Genomic DNA, 21,590 nt, shown 5'->3' on the forward strand with positions numbered 1-21,590 from the left:
AAAATTTATTAAGAAATGTCTGTAGGTCCCACTCAACCTATCATTCTCAGTCACGTGTCGTCGATAATATACGTCCGCAATTTCCGTTCAAATTAACGGAAAATTTGACTTCGTGATAGAATTTATATCAAATAGATAATTTTGTATATTTAGATTAAGGAAATAAGTTCGTATTATAATTGAAAAAATGTATAAAATTTGTACATTTTTAGGTAATCAACCCTAAAATCTTCCATGGACTATTTCCACTAGCGAGATATTTTTCATGGATGAAATTGTGAATTTACTCGTGAATTTATCCTTCTAGGATAAGACCGGGCTGCTTTTTAGTCTTTTATATTATTTGCCTTTTCTCTATTCATTTTTTTCTCAATAATAATCGAATTTTTCTAATGTTACTAACGACTCTCTTTTTCTAAACCAGATCGGTCTTAGTGATTTTTCTTTTTCTTTTCTTTAAAAAAAAAGAAGAAGAAAGACTTTGGTCGGAAAGCGTCCGGTCCGTGTGAGCGTGAAGACCGACAATTTGGATGGATGTAACAAAGAAAATCTAAAATGAAATGTAAAAGTTGGAAGGAAAATGAAAAGGGAGTGAGGCTGCTCCTTGCTTTCCTTCCCCGGATCGTGTCCATAGTCAGTCTGATGTAATGTCCATTGGGCAGTGTTGGCCTCTCGTCTCGGGCCTTAGGCTTTTGTTGCATGACACCAGCAGCATTGGGCTACGTACAGTCTAGTCTAGTCTTAAGTCCAAATTGGGTCGAATTTAGTTGGTTAAATAATTGGGCCCCATTTTCCGTCCGTCTGTTTACCCGTCTATCTTTCGTTGTCGTTAGTCGAAAGTTGAAAAGAAGGGACGGGATTCTTGTTTTTCATCACTCATATTACTGGGCCGCCCATTGGATTGGGCTTTTATTGTAAAACGAGAAGGCAACAAGGCGAGGCATAGAAGGCAAGGGCACAACAAATAAATGAAAAAAAAATATTTGTATATATATGTATATATATATATATATATATAGAGAGAGAGAGAGAGAGGAGGAACAAAATAAAAAATAAAAAGTAAAGAATAAAGAGGGAAGGGTGAAAGGAATCGGGCGGGGTGGGGGCGGGGCGTCATGTCAATTTCATGACATATTCGGATCAGGCCGCATATTCTTATTCTCGCTAGCTGGCTTTGGATGGGGAAGGAATATAACCTATCCAGGAAGGGGATGGGGTCGTGTATTTTACGCTACATACAACCAACCGTTACTCTTACTCTACCCCCCCCCCCCCCCCCCCCCCCCCCCCTGCTTTTCGGTAAGTCTATTTTTCTCTCCTTTACTACAGTATTTATTTGTTCCTTTTTGTTTTTTCTTTACAGTAAAGTCCTGTAACTGGACTTGAATCAGCAGTAAGTTATGTCTATCATCTACATACACAGCCACTTGACCGAGCAAGTGGGAACTATTGTGAGTTATTTTTACCGCACGCTCGACGCCCATTGTCCTCTCCCCCTCCCCCCGGGGTCTCTGTCAGTCTAACTTTTAAAAAAAAATTTACATCAATTTTAATCTTGACCTATTAAATATATATCATATTGTTATTTTCGTCCGTCTATTCTTAAAAATTAGATGAAACTTTCCGATAGAAGATATAATATGATGTACAAATAATGTCACATCAGATATTTTCGTACACTATTAAACAGTAAATAAACAAAAATGATTATCTGATATATATTTAATTTGTCAAGATCTAATTTAATATAAAAAAATTTTGAGATCTAATTTGATATACCGTCAATATATTGGGGGACAAATTGTTGGTTTACTCATTTATTTATTTACGGCGGTCGTATGTACTGTATTCTATTTCTATTGTATATATGTCTGTACTGTATAAGCAAGTAAGCAGAATCATAGAAAGCAGCAGAATCATAGAAGAGGAGCATCGTCATCATCTCTCATCCTTCCTCACCCCCCCGTCTTCTATTTTCTTCTGGACATCTTCTAGTAAAGAAGAAGTGGGATTCCTCCCTCCTCTCCCAGTCCGACCACCCTAGCTAGCTGCTAATGGCTGCTGCCACCTTGAGCGCTCCCGACGCCGAGAAGCTGTCCAAGCTGAAAGCTGCTGTTGCAGGCCTTCACCAGATCAGGTCTCTCTTCCCTTCCTCTCATCCCTGATATATTCATCCCTCTTTCTCATACTCTCTTCCTTAATTCTGAGCATATGATCCTTCTCGAATCTGACGACTTTGCTTAAACTGGGTTGGATTCTGCCTCTCTCTCCCTCTCTCTGTCTCTCCAGTGACAACGAGAAGAATGGTTTCATCAACCTCGTCGCCCGCTATCTCAGGTTAAACAACCTTCGCATATAATGGGATCGCCTAGTCTTCCCTTCCCTTTCCATGATTCTTTCTTTCCTGGCAGCAGCTGATCTTTTTTTCTTCTTTTGCAAATTTAAATGCACGCTTTCACAGCGGCGAAGCACAGCACATCGAGTGGAGCAAGATCAAGACGCCCACCGATGAAGTGGTTGTTCCTTATGACCGCTTGGCTCCCGCTCCTGATGGTAATCTTTGCTCGCTATAACGATTCTCTTTTTACACTTGAAAAAATAAAAAAAAGTAATCTTTGATTTCCTATTCTGAGCAGACGCCTCTGAGACCAAGAAACTTTTGGACAAACTGGTCGTCTTGAAACTCAATGGAGGCCTAGGAACGACAATGGGTTGCACCGGTCCCAAGTATGTCCGTTCTGTCTGATCTTTGGTTTTACATTCTTCTTCATCCATCCTTCAGATCCGATTGCCTGGAGTTAGTCCCTGTATTAGCTCAATTGTTCTATACAGCTATTTTCATTTGTAACCTCATCATCATCATCATCGTTGCTGTCCTGATAGCTATCACGCTGCTCGTTTAGCCATCACTTTCTTGGATCTTGACATCCAACTTCAGGTTGCTATTAGTGACTAGCTATGTGTTTGAGGAATGATGTTGATTAGATTACCTGGGCAAAACTGAGCGGGGATGTTATCTATGCTTTTGGCACCTGCCATTCTAGCTTTTCAAAGCTGTGTACATGATGTCTTGCTTCCTATCATTTCTGCATGGTCTGCTAATTCTAGTTGACCTATCATCTACACATTCTTTTCCTAATCTTTCTTTAATGCAGATCTGTTATCGAAGTGCGTAACGGGTTGACATTTCTTGACCTTATTGTCATCCAGATTGAGGTCAGCTTTTATCATTTTCTATCCTCTCTGCAGGACTCCTCATTCTTTCTGTCTGGTAGCTTATGCCCTCTCTCTCTTTGTAGAATCTGAATAATACATATAAATGCAATGTTCCCCTCCTACTGATGAATTCATTTAACACTCATGACGACACGATGAAGGTACACAACTTTCCGCTCTGATTTTACCAATTTTATTTAAGACATCTTGGAAATGACTTCTTCCCGTGAAAAGCAGATAGTTGAGAAATACTCCAACTCAAATGTCGAGATTCATACTTTTAATCAGGTTTGCAACTATGAGATCTCTGTTTCGGTGATTTCGGTATTTGCTTTTGAAATTACTACATATATGTGAATTTAATGTACTTTCAACACTTTTCTGAATTGATGCAGAGCCAATATCCCCGCTTGGTTGTTGATGATTTTATGCCTTTGCCATGCAAAGGGCATACTGGTAAAGATGGATGGTAAAACTTTTGCCTGCTTTATCATAGAGGATTTGATGGCTGCATATGTGTCTTTCCTTAGATTCCTGTTTTGACGTTCTTTCCCATGTTTGATCAATAGTTACTGACTATGTGTGATCTCTACCTTTAACATTAGTTGTAGCTTTATATACTTTAGCTATCATTGATCCGCTCGTGCATCATCATATATACCTATCTCCTCCAGCTTCTCCCTTTTACCATTATCCTGCACAGTTTCATACTTCTAAGTATATTGTCAACAATTATAATCATGCCTCACAACATTTTCAAATGCTGTTAAGTTTTACATATGTTGGTGATGTTTTATGGTGCTAAAATGATCTCATTGATTCAAGGGGTGCACTAATTGCAAAGAAATTTAAGCTTTCTCATAAGTTAACCTCCGAAAACTTTATTAGCCAAGAGCAGATATATATTGCATACTATTAGTGATTCTATCATTATGCACTTAGTGTGCCATAAACCTGTACTTGATTTAGCTAACAAGAACTTTGTATAATTGAAGGTATCCTCCTGGTCATGGCGATATATTCCTATCCCTGATGAACAGCGGGAAACTTGATGCATTGCTCTCGCAGGTTTCATACTTCCACACAACATTACATTCAAGCTCTTGCTTCTTCTCCTCTCTTCTTTCTGATGTATCTGTTCCAGGGCAAGGAATATGTGTTTATTGCCAACTCTGACAACTTGGGCGCCGTTGTTGACCTGAGTATCCTTTTCTGTTTGGGCTTCTTTTGGAATCTTGCTCTGCAATTATACTTTATTCTTTCTGTATATTTTTCCATGTTTTTAGGAGCAGATGTGCCTTTGGACCAAAATCATGAAAGTTGCAAATGTCCTTGACTGAATTATGCAGAGATATTAAACCATTTGGTCTCAAACAGGAACGAGTACTGTATGGAGGTATTGGAGGATTATCAGCATCTTTTACTGATAAGAGGTCCCGCTGAAGTCCAAATTGAGTGTTGTATGTTTGTCTAATCTTGCAGGTTACACCAAAGACCCTAGCTGATGTGAAGGGTGGTACCCTCATCTCCTATGAAGGGAAGGTTCAGGTATATATTTTATTAAGCAATAATATGTCATATCATGGTCTCTTGTCTGTTGCTTAGCAACCTGTTCGTATTATTCACAATTTCCTCTCTGGGAAACTGGTTCTATAGAATCAAAACTCGTAATCAATTTACTGGGACTTAGAAAGGGAACCAGATTCACCCCTCCGCACAAGTTGGATAGTTAATTTACTAGTATTAGCTGACATATCCTCTTTGATTACATGATGCAGCTACTGGAAATTGCACAAGTCCCTGATGAACATGTGAGTTAATCGTTCTTCCATTCCGCTTGTATACGAGCTTGGTAGCTGTAAGGGACTTTTTAGTTAGCATCTCTGCCAATTAAAGGAAAACTATTAACAAATTTTTTTTTTGGGTGTTTTGGGGTGGGGGTGGTTGGTGTGTGGTGTTCACATAGGATCTTTTGAGTATTTCTTATCTTTTTATTCTGGGTTTATCCTCATAACGTGAATGCTGCAAGGAGTACTGGTGACTGTTGGTGTGTGGTGTTCACATAGGATCTTTTGAGTATTTCTTATCTTTTTTATTCTGGGTTTATCCTCATAATGTGAATGCTGCAAGGAGTACAGGTGACTGTTGCAGTACTTCATTGCATAGAGTGCTGCCACCCTTTTTCTCAAATAGTGAAGAGGCTCCTTTTCTTCTGCTATATATATGAAGACAATTTACATTTCTTATACTGGCATGTGATATATCTTTCACTTAATTCAGGTAAGTGAATTCAAGTCAATAGAGAAATTCAAAATTTTCAACACAAACAATTTGTGAGTTATGCTGCCTCTTGTGATTTAATTAGTTTTCTCAGACACCAGACAGAATGCTAACATGCTATACAGGTGGGTGAACTTGAAAGCAATTAAAAGACTTGTGGAAGCCGAAGCACTTAAGATGGAGATCATTCCCAACCCAAAGGTATGGTAATAATTTTGATTTATCTTTCCACTTTGTGTTAAGTGCTTGCACTGGTGAGACAGATGATACTTATACAATATTATAGGAAGTGGATGGAGTCAAAGTCCTTCAGCTGGAGACTGCAGCTGGTGCAGCAATTAGGGTACTTGCATTGCAAAAAATTGATATTGGATTTCCTTGCAACCTTGACATCTGATTTGGCCTTGTCGTATTGATCAGTTCTTTGATAACGCCATTGGAATTAATGTACCCCGATCCAGATTTTTGCCAGTGAAGGCAACTTCAGATTTGCTTCTTGTGCAGGTAGATATATCTTCTGAGTTAGTTGATGAAATCCCGCATGAATTTCTTTTCCTGAATGTTGTCTCAGAAAACGAAGTTTTCTCTGATGGGACCTTCATTATATGACAGTCGGATCTGTACAATCTAGTTGATGGATTTGTTGTTCAAAATAAAGCAAGAGTGAATCCTGCAAATCCTTCGATAGAATTGGGGCCTGAATTTAAGAAGGTGAGCTGCTATATTAGTCTGTTATTTTCCTTGAGCTTTGCACTTTGATGATGTCCCCTGCTGTAACTTTTGTTTGTTCAGAGATAATGCCCGGATTATGATGTTGGCAGGTTGGCAATTTCTTGAGTCGATTCAAGTCAATTCCTAGCATCATTGAACTTGATAGCCTTAAAGTGTCTGGCGATGTATGGTTTGGTGCTGGCATCACTCTCAAGGTATGAGATATGAACACAATTCTACAATCTCACGACTCTGGATCTTTTACCTCCTCTATAGGGATTTTCTGTTGATGATGTTGAACTTGCTCTTGGAATAATTGATGTCTACCCATGGATTTGTTTTGTTTCTATTATTTTATTTATCTCCTCTGGTCACTCTGTGTTTTTACTTCCATGAACATGCTTGAAGGCAAGTGAGAATTTTTCTTATCAATTTAAACTCTCCCTCTTGTTAGGGAAAAGTGACCATATCTGCAAAGCCTGGGGTTAAACTGGAAATACCAGATGGCTCTGTACTTGAAAACAAGGTATGCACCTAAGTTTGTATTGGTATGGTCTTAACGTGGGGGCATCAACACTGTGTAAGACCAGATGGCAGAAGATGTTCAAAGCACATTCCCTCTTACTCTTTAGCAAGTTTACTTCCCTTCTATTTCTGGCTCACTTTGCAATTTTTCATTTGGTTCAACAAAAGGGTGCCTCCTTACGAGCTTCCATGAAGAGGAGACAGAACCACTTTTTGTTATATTAATGTCAAGTTTGGCGGACTCAGGTTTTGCTTTTCGTAATGTTCAGGAAATCAATGGCCCGAAGGACCTTTAAGGAAATGCATCTCTTTCCCATGTGGAGCTAGGGAGTTGTATATGATCCTGTTAGCAGTGTTAATAAAGGTGCTTTGGTAGATAAATAAGAGAAGCGCTTTTGCCAGCTGGTGCAAAGCAGTCTGGAGCCTTCCCAATAAACCAAAATTTACTATTTTGTCCTTTCTTGTAATTTGCCTTCCTTGTGGAAGGAGGAGTGCTACTTTTACTTTTGTTGGACAGTGTGTTGAGGATTACCTTCCATGGTACATGAGATTGGCAATCAATGCTTGAGCCTTTTGGTCCCATATAAAAAACAGTTTGATGTAAAAGATGCCCATATCAAATTTTTTTGTTTCGTTTTGGATGCCTAGCTAGGATAGAGATAGAAGTCAATCCCCAAAGGTTGAGTGGTTGCTTTGGAATGGAGCAAAAAAAAAAGAGTGGTTGCTTTGGAAGGTGTAGCGTTTCTAAGCTCTGGTGTGCAATCCTGAATGTGAATCCAACTTTAGGAATTTGATCGGTTACACGAGGATTTGTGTTGGCTACTTGGTTTGTGGAGGAGATACATGCAATTGAATATAAATTGGTGCAGAATTTGCAGTGCTGCTCGTGGGTAGGCTCTTTGATGCAAGGCAAATGTGCCAAAGAGAGTTGATATATGTAGCTCCCAGTAGTGTACCCTCTGGTAGGCACAACACAAGCCATCCTATTCGTTCCTCATATTGTTCCGCTGCGCTGCAAGCAAATTGACTATGGACTTGGTTCAGCCAATACAAAATTCAACCTCCAAGAGCTTGACTCCAGAATATTAATGTTCCGTTTGGTTTCGCAGTTAAAATCACAAAAAAGTTAACTTTTAGTTCAATACATTACATAATCATTTGTCATTTTTTACAATCAAAATCAAAATTACTTTAACTTTGAAATCAAACGCACCATAACTATGTGTTTGATTTTGGAGTTAGATTTTGATTTAAATTTGTTTGTAATGATTGTGTTGTTGAATTTTAAAAAAAATAAATAAAAAAGTAATGAATAGTTGAAAAAAAGTAATGATTGTATTATTGAATTGTGAAAAAAGTAATGAATAATTGAAAGAATTTATTATTAAAAATTGAATTGAATGGTTAAAAAATTAAAGAAAAATGAAAAAAAAATTGTATTGTTGACTTTTATTGTGCAGTGAATAGAGTTAAAATTTAAAGTTAAAATCTTAAAATCAAATTGAGAAATCAAACGAAGCTTTAAGAATGAAGATGACCAAGAAAAGAAAGAAATAACAGTATATACATATGTGTATATATATGTATATGCAAAATGTAAGGGTAATACTCGGTTTGCACCAAAAGGAATTCAGCCTAGCAAAGAGAAGATGTTCAGTCGGAGCATGTGTGACGGTACGTTATTACCAAAGGAAAAGAAAGGTGATAGTTGAAGCTATGAGACGGAGAGGACACAAAAAGTACGGGACTGGACTGGACTGGACGACAGCAGCAGCAGCAGGAGGTAGTCGCAGTTCTCTGGTTCTTCAATCCAGACGAGAGCTGTTCAAGGCTGCCTTTATTCTCTGAACGGTGGAGCTAATGAGTGTATTGATGGTCGCTATGGAGTCCAGGTTCAAGTGATTCTCAGAGGACGGAGCAGCCACTAGTACCTGGAAGGCCACTGTAAGGAGGCAGCCTCCCTTCGTATCGGAACCAGGACCTGGACGGCTGTCCCCGCAGATTATGAATCCTGATGGGAGTATGGGAATGATGGAAGAGTCCCCGCCGCTCACTGCTTCATTGATGGAGGGCACATCCACTGGAGCAGACACTATTAGCGACCCCAAGTGGTCTATGCAGCTCTCTTGCAGCATCAGCATGTTCTCCGTCGGGATGTAAGGCTGCTCCCCGCGTTTCCATAACATGCAATATTTATCCAGAATGCAGTGTAATGTAAACCACGTAAGTAATGAAGCGGATACAGTTTTACATGGTTCTACTTCCTTCTTATCCCCTACTTAGCTGAGAACAAACTCATAGCTAGGTAGCTCGCTAGATGCATATACCCTTCTTCCAAAACCAATTTCAGATTGTGAATGATGAAAAGCTGCCACCTTACCCGGATTATAGATATTGAGTTTCCAGGATGTGGTCCATTTGAGATGTGCGCCACCTCGTGCACGGGATTCCCGTTGGCTAAGACATCCCACTGGGACAGGACATCAAAGATGAAACAAATGGCATTAAGCTTTCATGACATCTTTACTTTCATACCATAAAATCTTTCCAAATCTGCGATCCAAACAGGCAAGTAGGAGGAAAAAGAGAAAAGGAGGAGAAAAGAAGGGAGGAGTGGAACCTGAACTCGCATTTTCTCGTCCCTGAAGAAATTGAAGAGTCTTTGAGGAGGAACAGGAAGCCAGAGAGAAGTGGCAGCGCCAACAATGGTTCCGCCGGGCTCTCCCAGGCTGGTGCTTTTACGGATGGAGATGCGAACGCCACTGTTGTTCACTTCTGACAGCTGAGGGAAGTCCAGCTTGCCAGACATGCTCAAGGTTGCACAGAAGTTCTTGACCATCCTCCATGCTAGCTTCATTATGCTCCTCCTACCTTCGCACAGACTGATAACTGGCCACACCAGGACACACACACGCCCCCAACAAAAGCATTATTAATGCCAATCGATCCATCGTTTGCTAAACATTAATTATTCTAAGCATAACAGAGGAGGACATAAAATCAGAGGGCAACCTCCTCCGAGATCGCGAGCCACTGCATCATCGCCCATGGAGTAGGTTAATCTCTCACACGTTCTTTGGAGTGCAGCAACCCATCTTTCTGCTCCGTACGCCAACCCACTACACACAATATCCCTATAGAGGCGATGAGTTTGGGTCTTATCATCGACCTCCACATGTTCGACCCAAGTCACCTGTCAATTGCCGTACATCATCAATGTCGTCACCTGGACAAGCTCAGATTTGATGGCTGTGAAGTGCAAATGGCACTAGGAAATGTAACAAGCAGCTGATGAATAGAGGCGTTGCAAAGCGACCTTGCAAGCAGCACTAACCTTTGAACAACCATGGGGCATGTCCTGTATCATGCAGCCTGAGGGAAGCCTCCAAGAACGAGAAGGTAAGATGCTCTGGCTCACGCTCTCGTAAGAGACATCCGCTATCACCCAGAGACCTACCTCGATTTGCTGACAGTAGCGAAGGAAGTAGAACTCCCGTGGTGGCACCAGAGGGGAGAGAACATGTAGCTGTTCATACATCTGCAGAGACTTCCTTGTTTACACAGTAATATAACAGTGTGAAAGAAAGACGGATCCCTCTTCTAGGAGAGGATATGGCTGATTAAACAAGAAGTTCTTCTCGCCAAAAAATGGCTGAGACAAGGAAAAGAACAATAATAATACCAGCTGCAGGGAACCACTCCGACTTCCTGATATCCCAGGTTCGATCACCTGAATTGTCCTTGCTTGAGTAATGATTGTGGGAAACATGTCTGCCCATTTATCCTGCTAAACACAACGGTTCTTTTTAGTGAAGGTTCTACGTCATGAAGATAACAGACAGAGTTAACTTTCGACACTGACTGCATCTAAGAATGTATCAACCAAGTTCACTGAATTCATGGCGACGAGAACTGAATCCTTAGATGACTCAAACCGAGCGCTGGAGCTTTTGAAATGATTAGACCGAGGGAATATCTTGTCATAGCTGTCACGCAAGAGGAGGTATCGCCCATCAGCGGATGATTTGGTCCACAAGGGTTCATTGAGTCGGAGGAGCTTGGTCAATTCATCGAGGGCACCTGCAGCAGTCTCCACCATCAGGGCCTTCTCCATCTCTGGAATTCCCTTTGCTTGGTACAAGGGCAGTGCAGAGGTTTTAGCTGGAGCTACATTGAGGTCCGAGGACGGATTTCCCACCCCTTGGTTTGAGAAAGTTGCTGATGGACAATCCAGAGAAGATCCACGGACAGGCATCAATGACTCAATCTGTGATATCGGTCTCCCAATGTACCTGGTTAGAAGATTTGAGACCTTCTCATACTGCACAGGAACCATGAAAAACATGAATTCAGTGAGTGAAATTTTGTAAAGCACAACTTACTCTATGAAGTTCCAAATCAATACAGAGGAGATCATTGTTAAGTACGGAGATTTAAAATAAACTGGCCTCGTCTTTGAGCTGTGCATTTTCCATCTGAAGTTTCTGCAAGCTACGCAGCCTCTCTTCCTCCCCAAACGGTGGACCACCACAAGCCGGACAAATCACATTCTTCAGAGCCTCTTTAATTGCAAGGTTCTCCGAGTATATCCTCTCATTCTCAGCCCGGAGGGTGCTGTTATCTGCTCTCTCGCTCTGAGCCTGAACGATAGTAATAATAAATACAGGAATTTACTGGAAAGAAAATAGGATGTACCTGTTATTTTATATCATGATGAAATGGAAAAAGCAAAAGCACCTTAGTTTGAGTCCTCTTGTTCTGGAACCAGAACTTGATCTGTTTAGGTTCAAGCCCCAAGTCCCTGCTCAACTGGCGTCGCTGGTTTTCATCTGGGTGTGGACACTCCTTGAAAAATCTACGAATACGAGCATGCAATCATAAGTGAAACCTACCTTGAAACAGTGGTAGTCAGATGCACGTGGACCTTATTTTGCAGCCAGGCAACTTGGAGCTAAACCAATGACCAGGGCTAGGTGAAAACTGAGGGTGGGAAAACTGAATCTATATAGGTTCTTGGAAGGATAGTCAATATCGGCCTATCTGTTAGATATCGTCATGATTGACAGCAATATACGGAGAAAAAAGATAAGGACATCAGAGAAGAGGAAAAAAAGTCTCGATCAAGAAATTCCTAGATAGAATGTGAATTCCGGCTTAACAGGTCACAGCCAGCCGGGAGCTACACAGGCATTAAAGATGACAGAGTGCATAAGTTCAAATGGACAAATCTGAGATAGTATATTAACTACCAAAAAATAAAAATCTAAGATGGTATTGGTCTGGAGCGATCAATCTATACAGGTGCCAGAAAAAAGGTGGGGCTTACGCTTCAAGCTGCTGTATCTGGTGGGAATTGTGGCGGTGGTAGCTCTTCTTCCCCTTCCCAGCTGAACTGGTGGACTCTTGTTCATCACCTGAACATCCACTTCCCGACCCAGAATTCATCCCTAGCTATAATATTACCTTCCTGGTTTTGCCTGCTTGCTAGCCTCAGTCAGAAGGTTGGCCAAGAGCTATATGTTTCTTTCAGATATATATATATACATACTTTATATCACGACGAGGCAGCTTTTTAACACGATCAACTACTCAATCAATATAGCAGGAGCGTGCAGCAAAGGGAAGCCATTTAAGGATGGTGGTATTTATGGAAGTTTCAGATTATAGCGAAAAAGGACCAATACGCTGCATGCTCATCACAGCTGCAATCTGCGAATATCGCGGAGGAATCTGAGATTTTCCATGCTTTGTTACCAAATCTAGCTAATAAGAGGGTGGAAAAACACATCAGACCTCCTGTCCTAACCCGATCCCCCATGTGTAGCTCGCATTGCTTCAGTAGTAACTGCATGCACACGGTTTTCTCCAATAAACTTAGACAGACACCAACATCTTATTTTCCTTTCTGCTGTATCAGGCGTGTTTCAAGTTCACGCATTTTCGCATTCCTAGGTCCCACTTTTCAAGATCAAATTTGTCAGGTGAATAATGCATTTCACTGGCCAACATCTGGAAATATATGCCTGGCAGTAGGAGCGTATTCCGGAAAGTTGGTAGAACGAAACTTTGTAATTTTTAATGGATTGATTGATTAGAACTTTACTTGGAATTCTGAATTATTAGATCTGCTCTACTGGTGGCTGTTTTTTTTTTTTTTCATTTGGGATTTACAGGGTAAGAACTTCAATAAACTTCCTAATCTCTATTCTGTCAAAACTAGGAACCATGCTCTCAGTCTGGTATAACCCCTAAGGTAATTCTGCTTTTGGAAACTTCATTCATCTCTAGCTAGAGCGGCTGACTGTATGAGAGAACCACCCTCACTTATCATTATGAAAAATGGGGCAAAAAATAATTATTTTGGAAATTCAACGATAGTTTATTGAAAAACTATGGCATTCGACTGTTGTTAGATAAAAACCGCACGGACAATAGATGGAGACCCGCGCTTTCTGAGGAAATAAAATCTTTCAACTATAGGTTATTTTTTAAAAGAAATCTGAAAATAATAAAGTAGTATGGTTGAAAAATATAAAATTAAATTGTGATACCAGTATAATTGATTGAGTTTTACAAGTATCCTCGGAGATTTGATCAATTTCGAAAGGGTAAATCCGCACACACTCCCTACTAGTAAATGCCCCTCTTTGAAAATAAGATAATAGACCCCTAGCTTCGAAGAAATGGCGGCTTATATGTTGTCACGTTCACATTACCTACAAATATGGCTTTTCTATTAATTTTTAAAAATAAAAAAAAAACTAAAAAATTAAACAAAAAAAGAAATAAACCGTTGAAGGAGGGGAGGGCGGCTGATGGCTCGCCGAAGGGGACCTTCCCCCGAAACAGAGGTCTGACCAGATACTCTGTCAAGTTACGGTAACTTTGTCGGAACAGGTCAAAAAACATTGGACAAAACAAAAGAGAGAATTTGAAAATTATGGAAATTATATAAAGAAAAAAAAATCCAAGACTGAGAAAAGATTCCTCACTCGTAATTTAAAGTTTGAGACAAAATTTCATATATCTTAAATTCTATATTTAATTAGCCTTTTCAATGATAAAATCCTTCTTATTTTTCTAGATGAAAGTTAAGAAAAATAATCTTCTTGAAGTTAATTGCGATAAAATCATAAATATTGCATGTTTTTCTAAATCCAGCATGAATTATATTTTTCTCATAAAAATAGATCAACTTTTAGTTCCATCCCAAATCTAGCATCCGTTTCTGTTTATTTTCACTGAGGTGGCAAACAGAATGCTGACATGACATTAAAAAATTCAAAAATAATATAAAATATACAAAATGTTACAAAAAAAATCTAAAATTTTTTGGGTTTGAATGAAGATTTTGGTTCAGCACTTTGAGTTTCATAGGAACTGATGTATAGGTGTGGTTTTTGCCATCTGTTTGCCTTTTACTTTGGATAGTGGTGTTGTACATGACCGAAACTGAAAGCCCCAATTAGTATTCTTTTTATGCTATGAAAAATACCCTTTTGGATAATTTACATAAAAAATCTCCATTACTAATCCTTTATGTATTTTGGTGTTCCTAACCATCCACTTATTTTTTTTTACTCAATCATCCGTTATAGTACTACAACGAAAGGATAATAAAAACTATATATGATTCCTCTTCTCTCTCTTTTTTATTTTTTATATTTATTTCATTAATTGACTTTCGTTTGATTAAAATGAAATTCTATAAAAACCCCCGCCTTCTTTAAAATATCATAAACAATTTTTGTAGGTTGAGTGCCTTTTTCAAGAAAATATATAATACCGAGAATATTTAAATAGGTTTGATTTTTTATCGGATCAAAAACCCACTTTCCCACGATCTCTTCCTTGAGTTTGAATGAAGATTACCACTTTTCCCAAAAAGAAAATCTAAAAAATTCAGGAAAAATGAAAAAAAGTTTCAGAAAATTTATTTAATTTCCAAAATATTTTAGATCAAATATAGAAATAAAAAACTTAGGAAAAAAGAAAAAACTTTAGAAAAATTACATAAAAATAAAAAAATATAAAATATAAAAACAAATCTAGACAAAATTTAAAAATATAAAATTAAGGAAATTTTTATGGAAACTAAGAAAATTTTACAAATTTTTTTTAAGAAATTCAGAAAAAAAGAATAAAATAAAAAATTAGAAAAATAAGAAAATTTCAAGAAAAAAAAATAAAGGAGCTATTGAATTAGAAAAACATCAATTTTGCCTTTTGAGTTAGTTTTACGTAATTTTTTTGGCAAACAAATATATATAATTTTATTACAATACAGTTTTATGGACCTAATACAATAAAATAAATATTATCATATCTAATTAATTTTACTGAGTATCGAACTTAAAATCTTTTAATTACGAGCAATGTCGTGCTTATTCAATGCAAATGCGGATGTTTTAAGTCAATTTTATTTGGGAAAGATGGAGGCCCATAATGTACTGTACTGAAACGGTATGTCAAGAAAAGTAAAAGCTCCCGCTGACTGGCAACTGCTTGGGGCTCTGCTCTCTCGTCTTGTTCTCTCTCCTGCGTCTGCGTTGCGTTTCGTTTCGTTTCGTTTCGTTTCGTTTCCTTAGATGAAATTTAGAGCGCTCTCTCTTCCTACTGACGGATTGGAATTGGATTGCTCCTCTTCTCCATATCGTTGGGATCTGTCCGCCAAACTAGAAGAAAGAGAAGCAATGGGCTTCGAGCATCGCTTCGTTAAGATGGACGGTCAGTCAGACACGTACTTTTTCTCTTTCCCTCCTTTCCTTTTGCACTTCATCTTAGCTGTTGGAGGTCTGCAGCTCGTCTGTTCGTTTCTTCAAATCCTGTCATGATTCAATCCCTCCTTTTTTGGCCCATCTCCCTTTCAATTTGGGATAAATGTACATCTCCGGCACATGGATCATTGCCACCAATTTCCTTTTGCCCATTTTTCTCTTCACCTTGAATTGCGCCTGCCTTCTCAGCTTCATCGCTCTTCCTTTCCTTTTTTTCGACGCCGAGTGATTGAATGAGGTTTCTGCTTTGTTCTTCATGCTGGACCATAGAGGGACAGTGGAAGCTCGATTGGTAGGAAACGCCAAAGGTACAGTTTTTTAGAAGAGGCAGCTGTACTGTTACCGGTAGCTTGTGGAAATGCGTAGGAGCAGTTGATATCAAGTTTTGACCAACCCTAATCGTAAACACGTGTCTTGATATTGAGATTGAGCATATCATATTGTACTCCTAGTTTTATTGCATTCTTTCATGTGTTGGCAGCTCTCATTTTCCCCTTCCTGGAGTTGGAAATCAAAGTATTTTGACCTTGATCTTCCTAATCCTGGGTACGTGGTCTAACAATTTTTTTTTTCCTTGAGGAAACATCTTATATTAATATCAGCTATGGCCATGCTTTTGGGAGAACATTTCTGAGGAAAATTTTAATCATACTCGCCAATGGTGAATTTTATCTCTTTTGGGTCTGCTTCATTCTTCTGTTTTTTCTTATATTTTCCTATTTATGTTGGCTTTTCTCGCCCCTTAACTTAACTCTATGGCAATGTCAGTTAAAATTTACGATGCTCCTTACTTACTATTATCATTTATAAATTTTAAATCATCTAAATATCTGTGTTGGGGTGACAGATTTTATTCATAGCAGTGGTGTAGTTGAAGATTTTTTTTCCCCCAATAATTTTTCCTTCTTTTTTCTCTTTTGCTTTTAATATTGTTCTTCCCTTTTTCCCCTGTGTAGGTACAATGTGGCAATCAAATGGGCAACTATCACTCCAGGTATAAATATAAGACTTTGACTTGGGAAGAACTTTTGTCTCCCTTATTAAGTAATATAACTTTCAACTTTGATTGTCCTGATACCATGATATGTTATATACTATTTATTCATTAAAAAAGCATGATAAATTATGTTTTGACTGGGTCATATGTGTTAGTATGGATCCATTTCGCAGATGAAGCATGTGTGAAAAGAGCCCCAAATGGAACTATTCGAATATCTTGAATGGTTTGAGATGCTGAGTATTTTTACGATTTATGAAATTTTACTGAAATAAGTTTGTTGTCTCATGACTGGGTTCTTCAGGTACTGTATTTAGAGAGCCAATCCTGTGCAAGAATGTTCCTCAGTTCGTCCCAGGTACCAATTGTTGTTGGTTTTGCTCATCTCTTTCCAATAGAGATGGCTATCGTAACTGTTCCGGTTATTCAGGTTGGACGAAGTCAAATATGCATTTGAAGGCATGCTTTTGGTGATCAATATCGGGCTACTGACACTGTCATTAGAGGAGCTGGGAAACTCAAACTTGTCTTTAGTAAGAGTTGGGCGTATGGCTCACATGATCCTCTGTTTTTTGTGGTAATATGCTATTGCATGAGATTGGATACTTATAGTTGATACTTGATACTTATATAGACTACGACATGCATATCTGTAGTAACAGAAGGAAAAGATGAGAAAACTGAGTTGGAAGTTTTGAACTTTACTGGTGCCTGTGGAATTGCGCTTTCAATGTATAATACAGATGAGGTTTTGCTCTTAGGACTTTATTTTGAATGCACCTATTAAACTTGTTATTAGGGGCCAAGAAGAAGCTCTTGGACTTGCATCTATCTGTGTAACCTGGATCCAAGTATATCTGTGCTATGATGCAGTCCATACGTGCATTTGCTTTCTCTTCAATGAGCTCTGGTTATCAGAAGAAATGGCCTCTTTATCTTAGCGCCAAAAACACTATTCTCAAGAAATATGATATGTATTATGTCAGCATTATGCTTTTCAGTATTATGCTCCATACTTACTGCCTTTTTCTCTTCATACCATCCGGCCATCTGTTATTGCACCCTTGAAGATTCAAAGACATGTTCCAAGAAGTGTATGCGGCTGTATGGAAATCAAAGTTTGAGGCTGCTGGGATATGGTGAGATGTTCTAGTGTGTCACTTAAAAAGTTGACTGGGACAAGTTTGTATTTCTATCGCTTTTTTACAGGGAAAATGGAAAGGTATGAACATTGTCTTATTGATGATATGATGGCTTATGGCCTTCGGACTTATGGTGGATACTTATGGGCATGCAAGAACAATGATGGGGATGTCCAGAGTGACTTCTTAGCTCAAGGTTAGAGCTTCATTTGGTTGTCTTGCATCTATAAGGACCTCATCATCTCACCACTTGCATCATTGGTTTTGAATTCTTTGCATCCTGTATCAGAAAAGCCTTCTGATTGCACAATAATGGTGTTTGACTGAAGGCCTTGGATCTCTTGGGCTGATGACATCTGTGCTGGTAGATCACTTTTACTCGCCTCTTCTGCTGTGTAGATATTTACTCCTAGGTGGCATTGTTGTCTTTGTGAAATATTTAATATAAGGACTTCACTAGAAAACCCAAATTGGCAAATTGTGTGGAAGATATTCTCAGGAATTATAGAGTCTATCATGTCCAGAAGTTCATTCATTTCCTTTGCATTTTTTCCATGAAAATCGTGTTGAGCATCATCTTTCTTTTGTCATATTTAGGCATTGCTCTCTCTTCCCTGTCAGGTTAGGTTTGGTACATGGGAATTGAATGAAAATGAATTGAACGGATCTCATATAGTATAATACAATTGTAATAAGAGAACAGTATTTATTTTTTAGTTTAACTTGAGAATATAAATGAGAAATTAAACAGACTTACTTACCAGTATATTATTCTATAGATTTTTTTAGATATAAGAAATTAAAAGAAAATATATGATACTTATACAAACTTAGTAGAAATGGTGGAATGACAGTCACTTAAGTGTTTTGAAGGAAAGATCATTCCATCAAGTTGAACGTCAAAATGGAATGCTCTTTCTAATTCATAAAAGTAACACTATATAATAGAGTGGAGTGGAAGGATGGGAGATCCATGCCATTTCATTTCTATGAGCCAAAAGGGCCCTTAGCTTTTATGAATTCTGTTTTAAATTATTGACAGGAGAGGTGTGATCATGCACCGTCTACAGAAAATTTTATTTGGCATAATCCTGTTGCTTTTGTCTTATGGTCAACTATACAAAATGAAAAGTCGCTATTTTTTCTTGAAGGAAGAGGTGATTTGTTATACAAGTTGCAATCATCTTGATTTGGAAAATGATTTGGCATGTGTTTCTTGACTTTAAGAGCTGACGCTAGAGCGATGAGATGAAGCCTCACCGATATTTAAGAGAACGGGCAGAAAAGACCTTGAATAAAATGTGTGGTTAATGCATGTACAAGTCCCTGGATAAGGATAAATGAAAGGGGGAGAAAACCACAACTGAGTTGAGGAAAAACTTAAAGCAGAAGGATGTGCTGGTCCTGTCCTCTTTAAAGTTCCTGTCCCTCCTTATTCTCCATCTCTAGCTCTCTTTCTCCTATCATCTTACTGAAGCGTTCTCATTCTTGATTGATTGGAACTAGAGTTCCACTTATCTCAGGTTTGCCCCGATGGGAGGACAAAAGAAGCAGAGGCAGCTCATGGTATCGTGACCTGCCATTACAGGGCTCACCGGAAGGGAGGTGAAACTAGCACAAATAGCATAGCCTCTACTTTTGCTTGGTTGAGAGATGATGTTGATAGGTACGTGCAGAAATGAATCCATGGTCTCAAGTAATTGATTTGCTTTCCCTTGGACAATCATAAAATAGAAATTAAGATATGATCATGTTGACAGGGCCAGTTGGATGACAATGCTAGACTCTAGAGTGCGTTTGGATTTAGAGTTAAGTTGAGTTGAATTTTGGTTTTAATTGGTTTGTAATAATTGTATTGTTGAATTATGAGAAAATGTGTGAAAAAGTAATGAATAGTTGAGAAAAAGAAATGATTAAGTAATGATTGTATTGTTGAATTGTGAAAAAGTAATAGATAGTTGAGAGAATTTTTTATTAAAAATTGAATTGAATGATTAAAAAACTTTTAAAAATAAAAATAAGTAATGATTGTGTTGTTGAATTGAAGATAAATTGAGTTGAGTTGAAAATTTTTTAAAATACAAACACACCCTAGATTTTGCTGAGAAATTAGAGGCAGTTTGCATTGGAGCTGTAGAGTCCGGAAAGGTGACCAAGGATCTTGCACTCATCATCCAAGGATCTTCCTGGGTCGGAGCTCATTGGGCTTTCGGATACCAATTACCAGGGTGCACTTCGAAACTGACCATAGATTTCTGTCAATGCATGTACTGGCAGAAAACACGCCTCGGTCTGCCCATAAAGCTCTCATTGTGACCACCTAGGGGTCATGTTGATCGACTTAGCTGGTAAAGTGTACGTGTTTTTCTCATATTTTGCAGGGTTATGAGGGAGCAGTACCTTAACACAGAAGAGTTCCATAGATGCTGTGGCAGCTGAGCTACAGCCAAGGCTTACATGCTAAAAGCTTCTAATTTTAGTGATTTCCTACTGGATTTACTTGGCTACACAGAAGATAAAAGGGAGGGGGGGGGGGGGGGGGGGGGGGGGGGGGGGGGGGGGGGGGGGAGAGAGGAGTTGAAGACAGAGTGTAGGGAGGGGTCGGATGGATGAAATAAAAGGTAAAAGGGTTTGTTGTTTGGGAGGGCATTTCTTCTCTCCTTTAAAAAAATTCCAATTGCCTTTCTTTTCTTTTTTTTCTTTTTTTTTCCAATTGATTACTTTGGATTGGGGATGGGAGCTATATATATATATATATTTCTTTGAAAGCACTTATGCGCATGGATGGGATGGATGGATTCTATTTTTAAATCGATCACCTGTGCCTGAGCTGTTGAGCACCTTCGCCCTCTTGAATTGATCAGGAGATTGTGTTTGTTGTGGTGGCAATGTCATGTAATTTTATGCATTCATTTCATCCACCCATTATTATGTTTGCTGCTGCTGCTTCTTATATTTTTAAAAAATGTTTCCATTTCATTCCTTTTGCAGACAGTATGAAGCAGATTATACTGAGACTACCCATCTGACTGCACTATGCACTAATGTTGTGTTTGGTTTTAAAGTTGAGTAGAATTGAATTTTGATTTTAATTGGATTGTAATGATTGTGTTATTAAATTATCAGAAAAAGTGTGAAAAAATAATAAATAGTTAAGAGAAAAAAATGATTATGTTATCGAATTGTGAAAAAAGTAATGAATAGTTAAAAATTGATTGGTTAAAAAAATGAAGAAAATGGAAAAGTAATAATTGTGCAATTGAATTGAAGATAAGTAAAGTTAAGTGGAGTAGAGTTAAGATTGTGTTGTAAAATCAAACTGGTAGCGTTTTTCCAGTTACACAAGAAAAAGTATCATTGTATTCGAGTGTTTGATCGTGTACGAGGGAATTGGTCGGCTGGGGAGTAAACACCGCGGGAGTGGTGGGCATATATATATATAGCTGACAATCTGTGCGTCTTTGATTTGGGTTTGCTTGTGTGCTGTTCTATTCTGAAAGTTTTGCGTTGTGTATGTGCTCGAGAATTGTGAGTTAGCCTTGAATCAGATGGTGTGTGAGTTGGCTGGCTGGTGGGAGCGACAATCAGCACTAGCAGGGCTCTGTGAGTCTCTCTGCTTATATATATATATATATATATATACACACACACACACACGGAAGTCCGTGCATCTCACCGGATAATAAACTAACCTAAGAAGAAATTATAATTAAAAATTAAAAATAAAAATTCCTTAAGAATCAAAAGTGAAATAAAAAATAATAAAATAAACAAATAACTAAACGATCTTACTTTTTGAGAATTTGCGTACATAGATAGTCTTTTCAAAAATTGAAACTCACATCACCAATCTCACTTGCACCTAGGAATAGACATATGTTTCGAGAGTTCGTGTCTAGTTGTGACGTATTGTTTGAGAGCTGAATAGGCCCATGTGCATGC

General features: G+C 38.4%; 3 protein-coding genes across 21 annotated transcripts; 2 read left to right on the plus strand and 1 right to left on the minus strand.

The window, feature by feature from the left end:
* Positions 1-1,887: 1,887 nt before the first annotated feature.
* Positions 1,888-7,338, plus strand: LOC116208282 (UTP--glucose-1-phosphate uridylyltransferase-like). 2 transcript variants are annotated; one of them, XM_031541627.1, is made up of 22 exons: positions 1,888-2,137; positions 2,290-2,337; positions 2,462-2,553; positions 2,637-2,727; positions 3,156-3,216; positions 3,300-3,377; positions 3,454-3,504; positions 3,612-3,685; positions 4,212-4,284; positions 4,361-4,418; positions 4,566-4,612; positions 4,699-4,764; positions 4,995-5,027; positions 5,355-5,408; positions 5,497-5,549; positions 5,622-5,697; positions 5,783-5,839; positions 5,917-6,000; positions 6,109-6,207; positions 6,318-6,422; positions 6,662-6,733; positions 7,002-7,338. In XM_031541627.1, exons 1-22 carry the CDS (start codon positions 2,055-2,057, stop codon positions 7,026-7,028), a joined length of 1,482 nt encoding a protein of 493 aa, XP_031397487.1. In that variant the 5' UTR covers positions 1,888-2,054; the 3' UTR covers positions 7,029-7,338. The 2 variants fall into 2 exon arrangements, with proteins under 2 accessions (XP_031397487.1, XP_031397488.1); XM_031541628.1 differs by lacking the exon at positions 5,355-5,408.
* A 940-nt stretch (positions 7,339-8,278) lies between these two features.
* On the minus strand, positions 8,279-12,628 carry LOC116207023 (homeobox-leucine zipper protein ROC8-like). Its single transcript, XM_031539872.1, has 10 exons — positions 12,059-12,628; positions 11,470-11,587; positions 11,181-11,372; positions 10,595-11,053; positions 10,415-10,516; positions 10,067-10,270; positions 9,745-9,925; positions 9,353-9,621; positions 9,113-9,202; positions 8,279-8,894 (listed from the first exon to the last, which is right to left on the minus strand). The coding sequence occupies exons 1-10, from the start codon at positions 12,175-12,177 to the stop codon at positions 8,538-8,540; spliced, it is 2,091 nt and encodes a 696-aa protein (XP_031395732.1). The 5' UTR covers positions 12,178-12,628; the 3' UTR covers positions 8,279-8,537.
* A 2,558-nt stretch (positions 12,629-15,186) lies between these two features.
* Positions 15,187-20,603, plus strand: LOC116208362 (isocitrate dehydrogenase [NADP]-like). Of its 18 annotated transcripts, none has more exons than XR_004157043.1 (9): positions 15,199-15,459; positions 15,699-15,817; positions 15,991-16,055; positions 16,466-16,503; positions 16,811-16,864; positions 16,937-17,844; positions 17,938-18,012; positions 19,155-19,314; positions 20,030-20,603. XR_004157043.1 is itself a non-coding variant. In XM_031541743.1 (6 exons), exons 4-6 carry the CDS (start codon positions 17,643-17,645, stop codon positions 20,085-20,087), a joined length of 420 nt encoding a protein of 139 aa, XP_031397603.1. In that variant the 5' UTR covers positions 15,209-15,459; positions 15,991-16,055; positions 16,466-16,503; positions 17,577-17,642; the 3' UTR covers positions 20,088-20,603. The 18 variants fall into 18 exon arrangements, 6 of the variants coding, with proteins under 6 accessions (XP_031397607.1, XP_031397606.1, XP_031397608.1 ...); XR_004157044.1 differs by having other exon boundaries at positions 15,200-15,472; positions 15,780-15,817; XR_004157042.1 differs by having other exon boundaries at positions 15,200-15,459; positions 15,780-15,817.
* The last annotated feature ends 987 nt before the right edge of the window (positions 20,604-21,590 follow it).

Source organism: Punica granatum, chromosome 5 (assembly GCF_007655135.1).
Source record: "Punica granatum isolate Tunisia-2019 chromosome 5, ASM765513v2, whole genome shotgun sequence".
NCBI classification, from domain to species: Eukaryota; Viridiplantae; Streptophyta; class Magnoliopsida; order Myrtales; family Lythraceae; genus Punica; species Punica granatum.

Bases quoted from the DNA above. Each gene is read 5' to 3' on its own strand.
- LOC116208362 (XM_031541743.1), top strand. From the start codon at position 17,643: ATGGTGAGATGTTCTAGTGTGTCACTTAAAAAGTTGACTGGGACAAGT. The intron at 17,845-19,154 runs GTTAGAGCTTCA...GATTGGAACTAG, and splicing joins GAGTGACTTCTTAGCTCAAG to AGTTCCACTTATCTCAGGTT. The intron at 19,315-20,029 runs GTACGTGCAGAA...CATATTTTGCAG, and splicing joins TTGAGAGATGATGTTGATAG to GGTTATGAGGGAGCAGTACC.
- LOC116207023 (XM_031539872.1), bottom strand. From the start codon at position 12,177: ATGAATTCTGGGTCGGGAAGTGGATGTTCAGGTGATGAACAAGAGTCC. The intron at 9,622-9,744 runs GTTGCCCTCTGA...TGGTGTGGCCAG, and splicing joins GGCTCGCGATCTCGGAGGAG to TTATCAGTCTGTGCGAAGGT. The intron at 8,895-9,112 runs GTAAGGTGGCAG...CGCGGGGAGCAG, and splicing joins ACTCAATATCTATAATCCGG to CCTTACATCCCGACGGAGAA.
- LOC116208282 (XM_031541627.1), top strand. From the start codon at position 2,055: ATGGCTGCTGCCACCTTGAGCGCTCCCGACGCCGAGAAGCTGTCCAAG. The intron at 3,217-3,299 runs GTCAGCTTTTAT...CTCTCTTTGTAG, and splicing joins TTATTGTCATCCAGATTGAG to AATCTGAATAATACATATAA. The intron at 5,698-5,782 runs GTATGGTAATAA...ACAATATTATAG, and splicing joins AGATCATTCCCAACCCAAAG to GAAGTGGATGGAGTCAAAGT.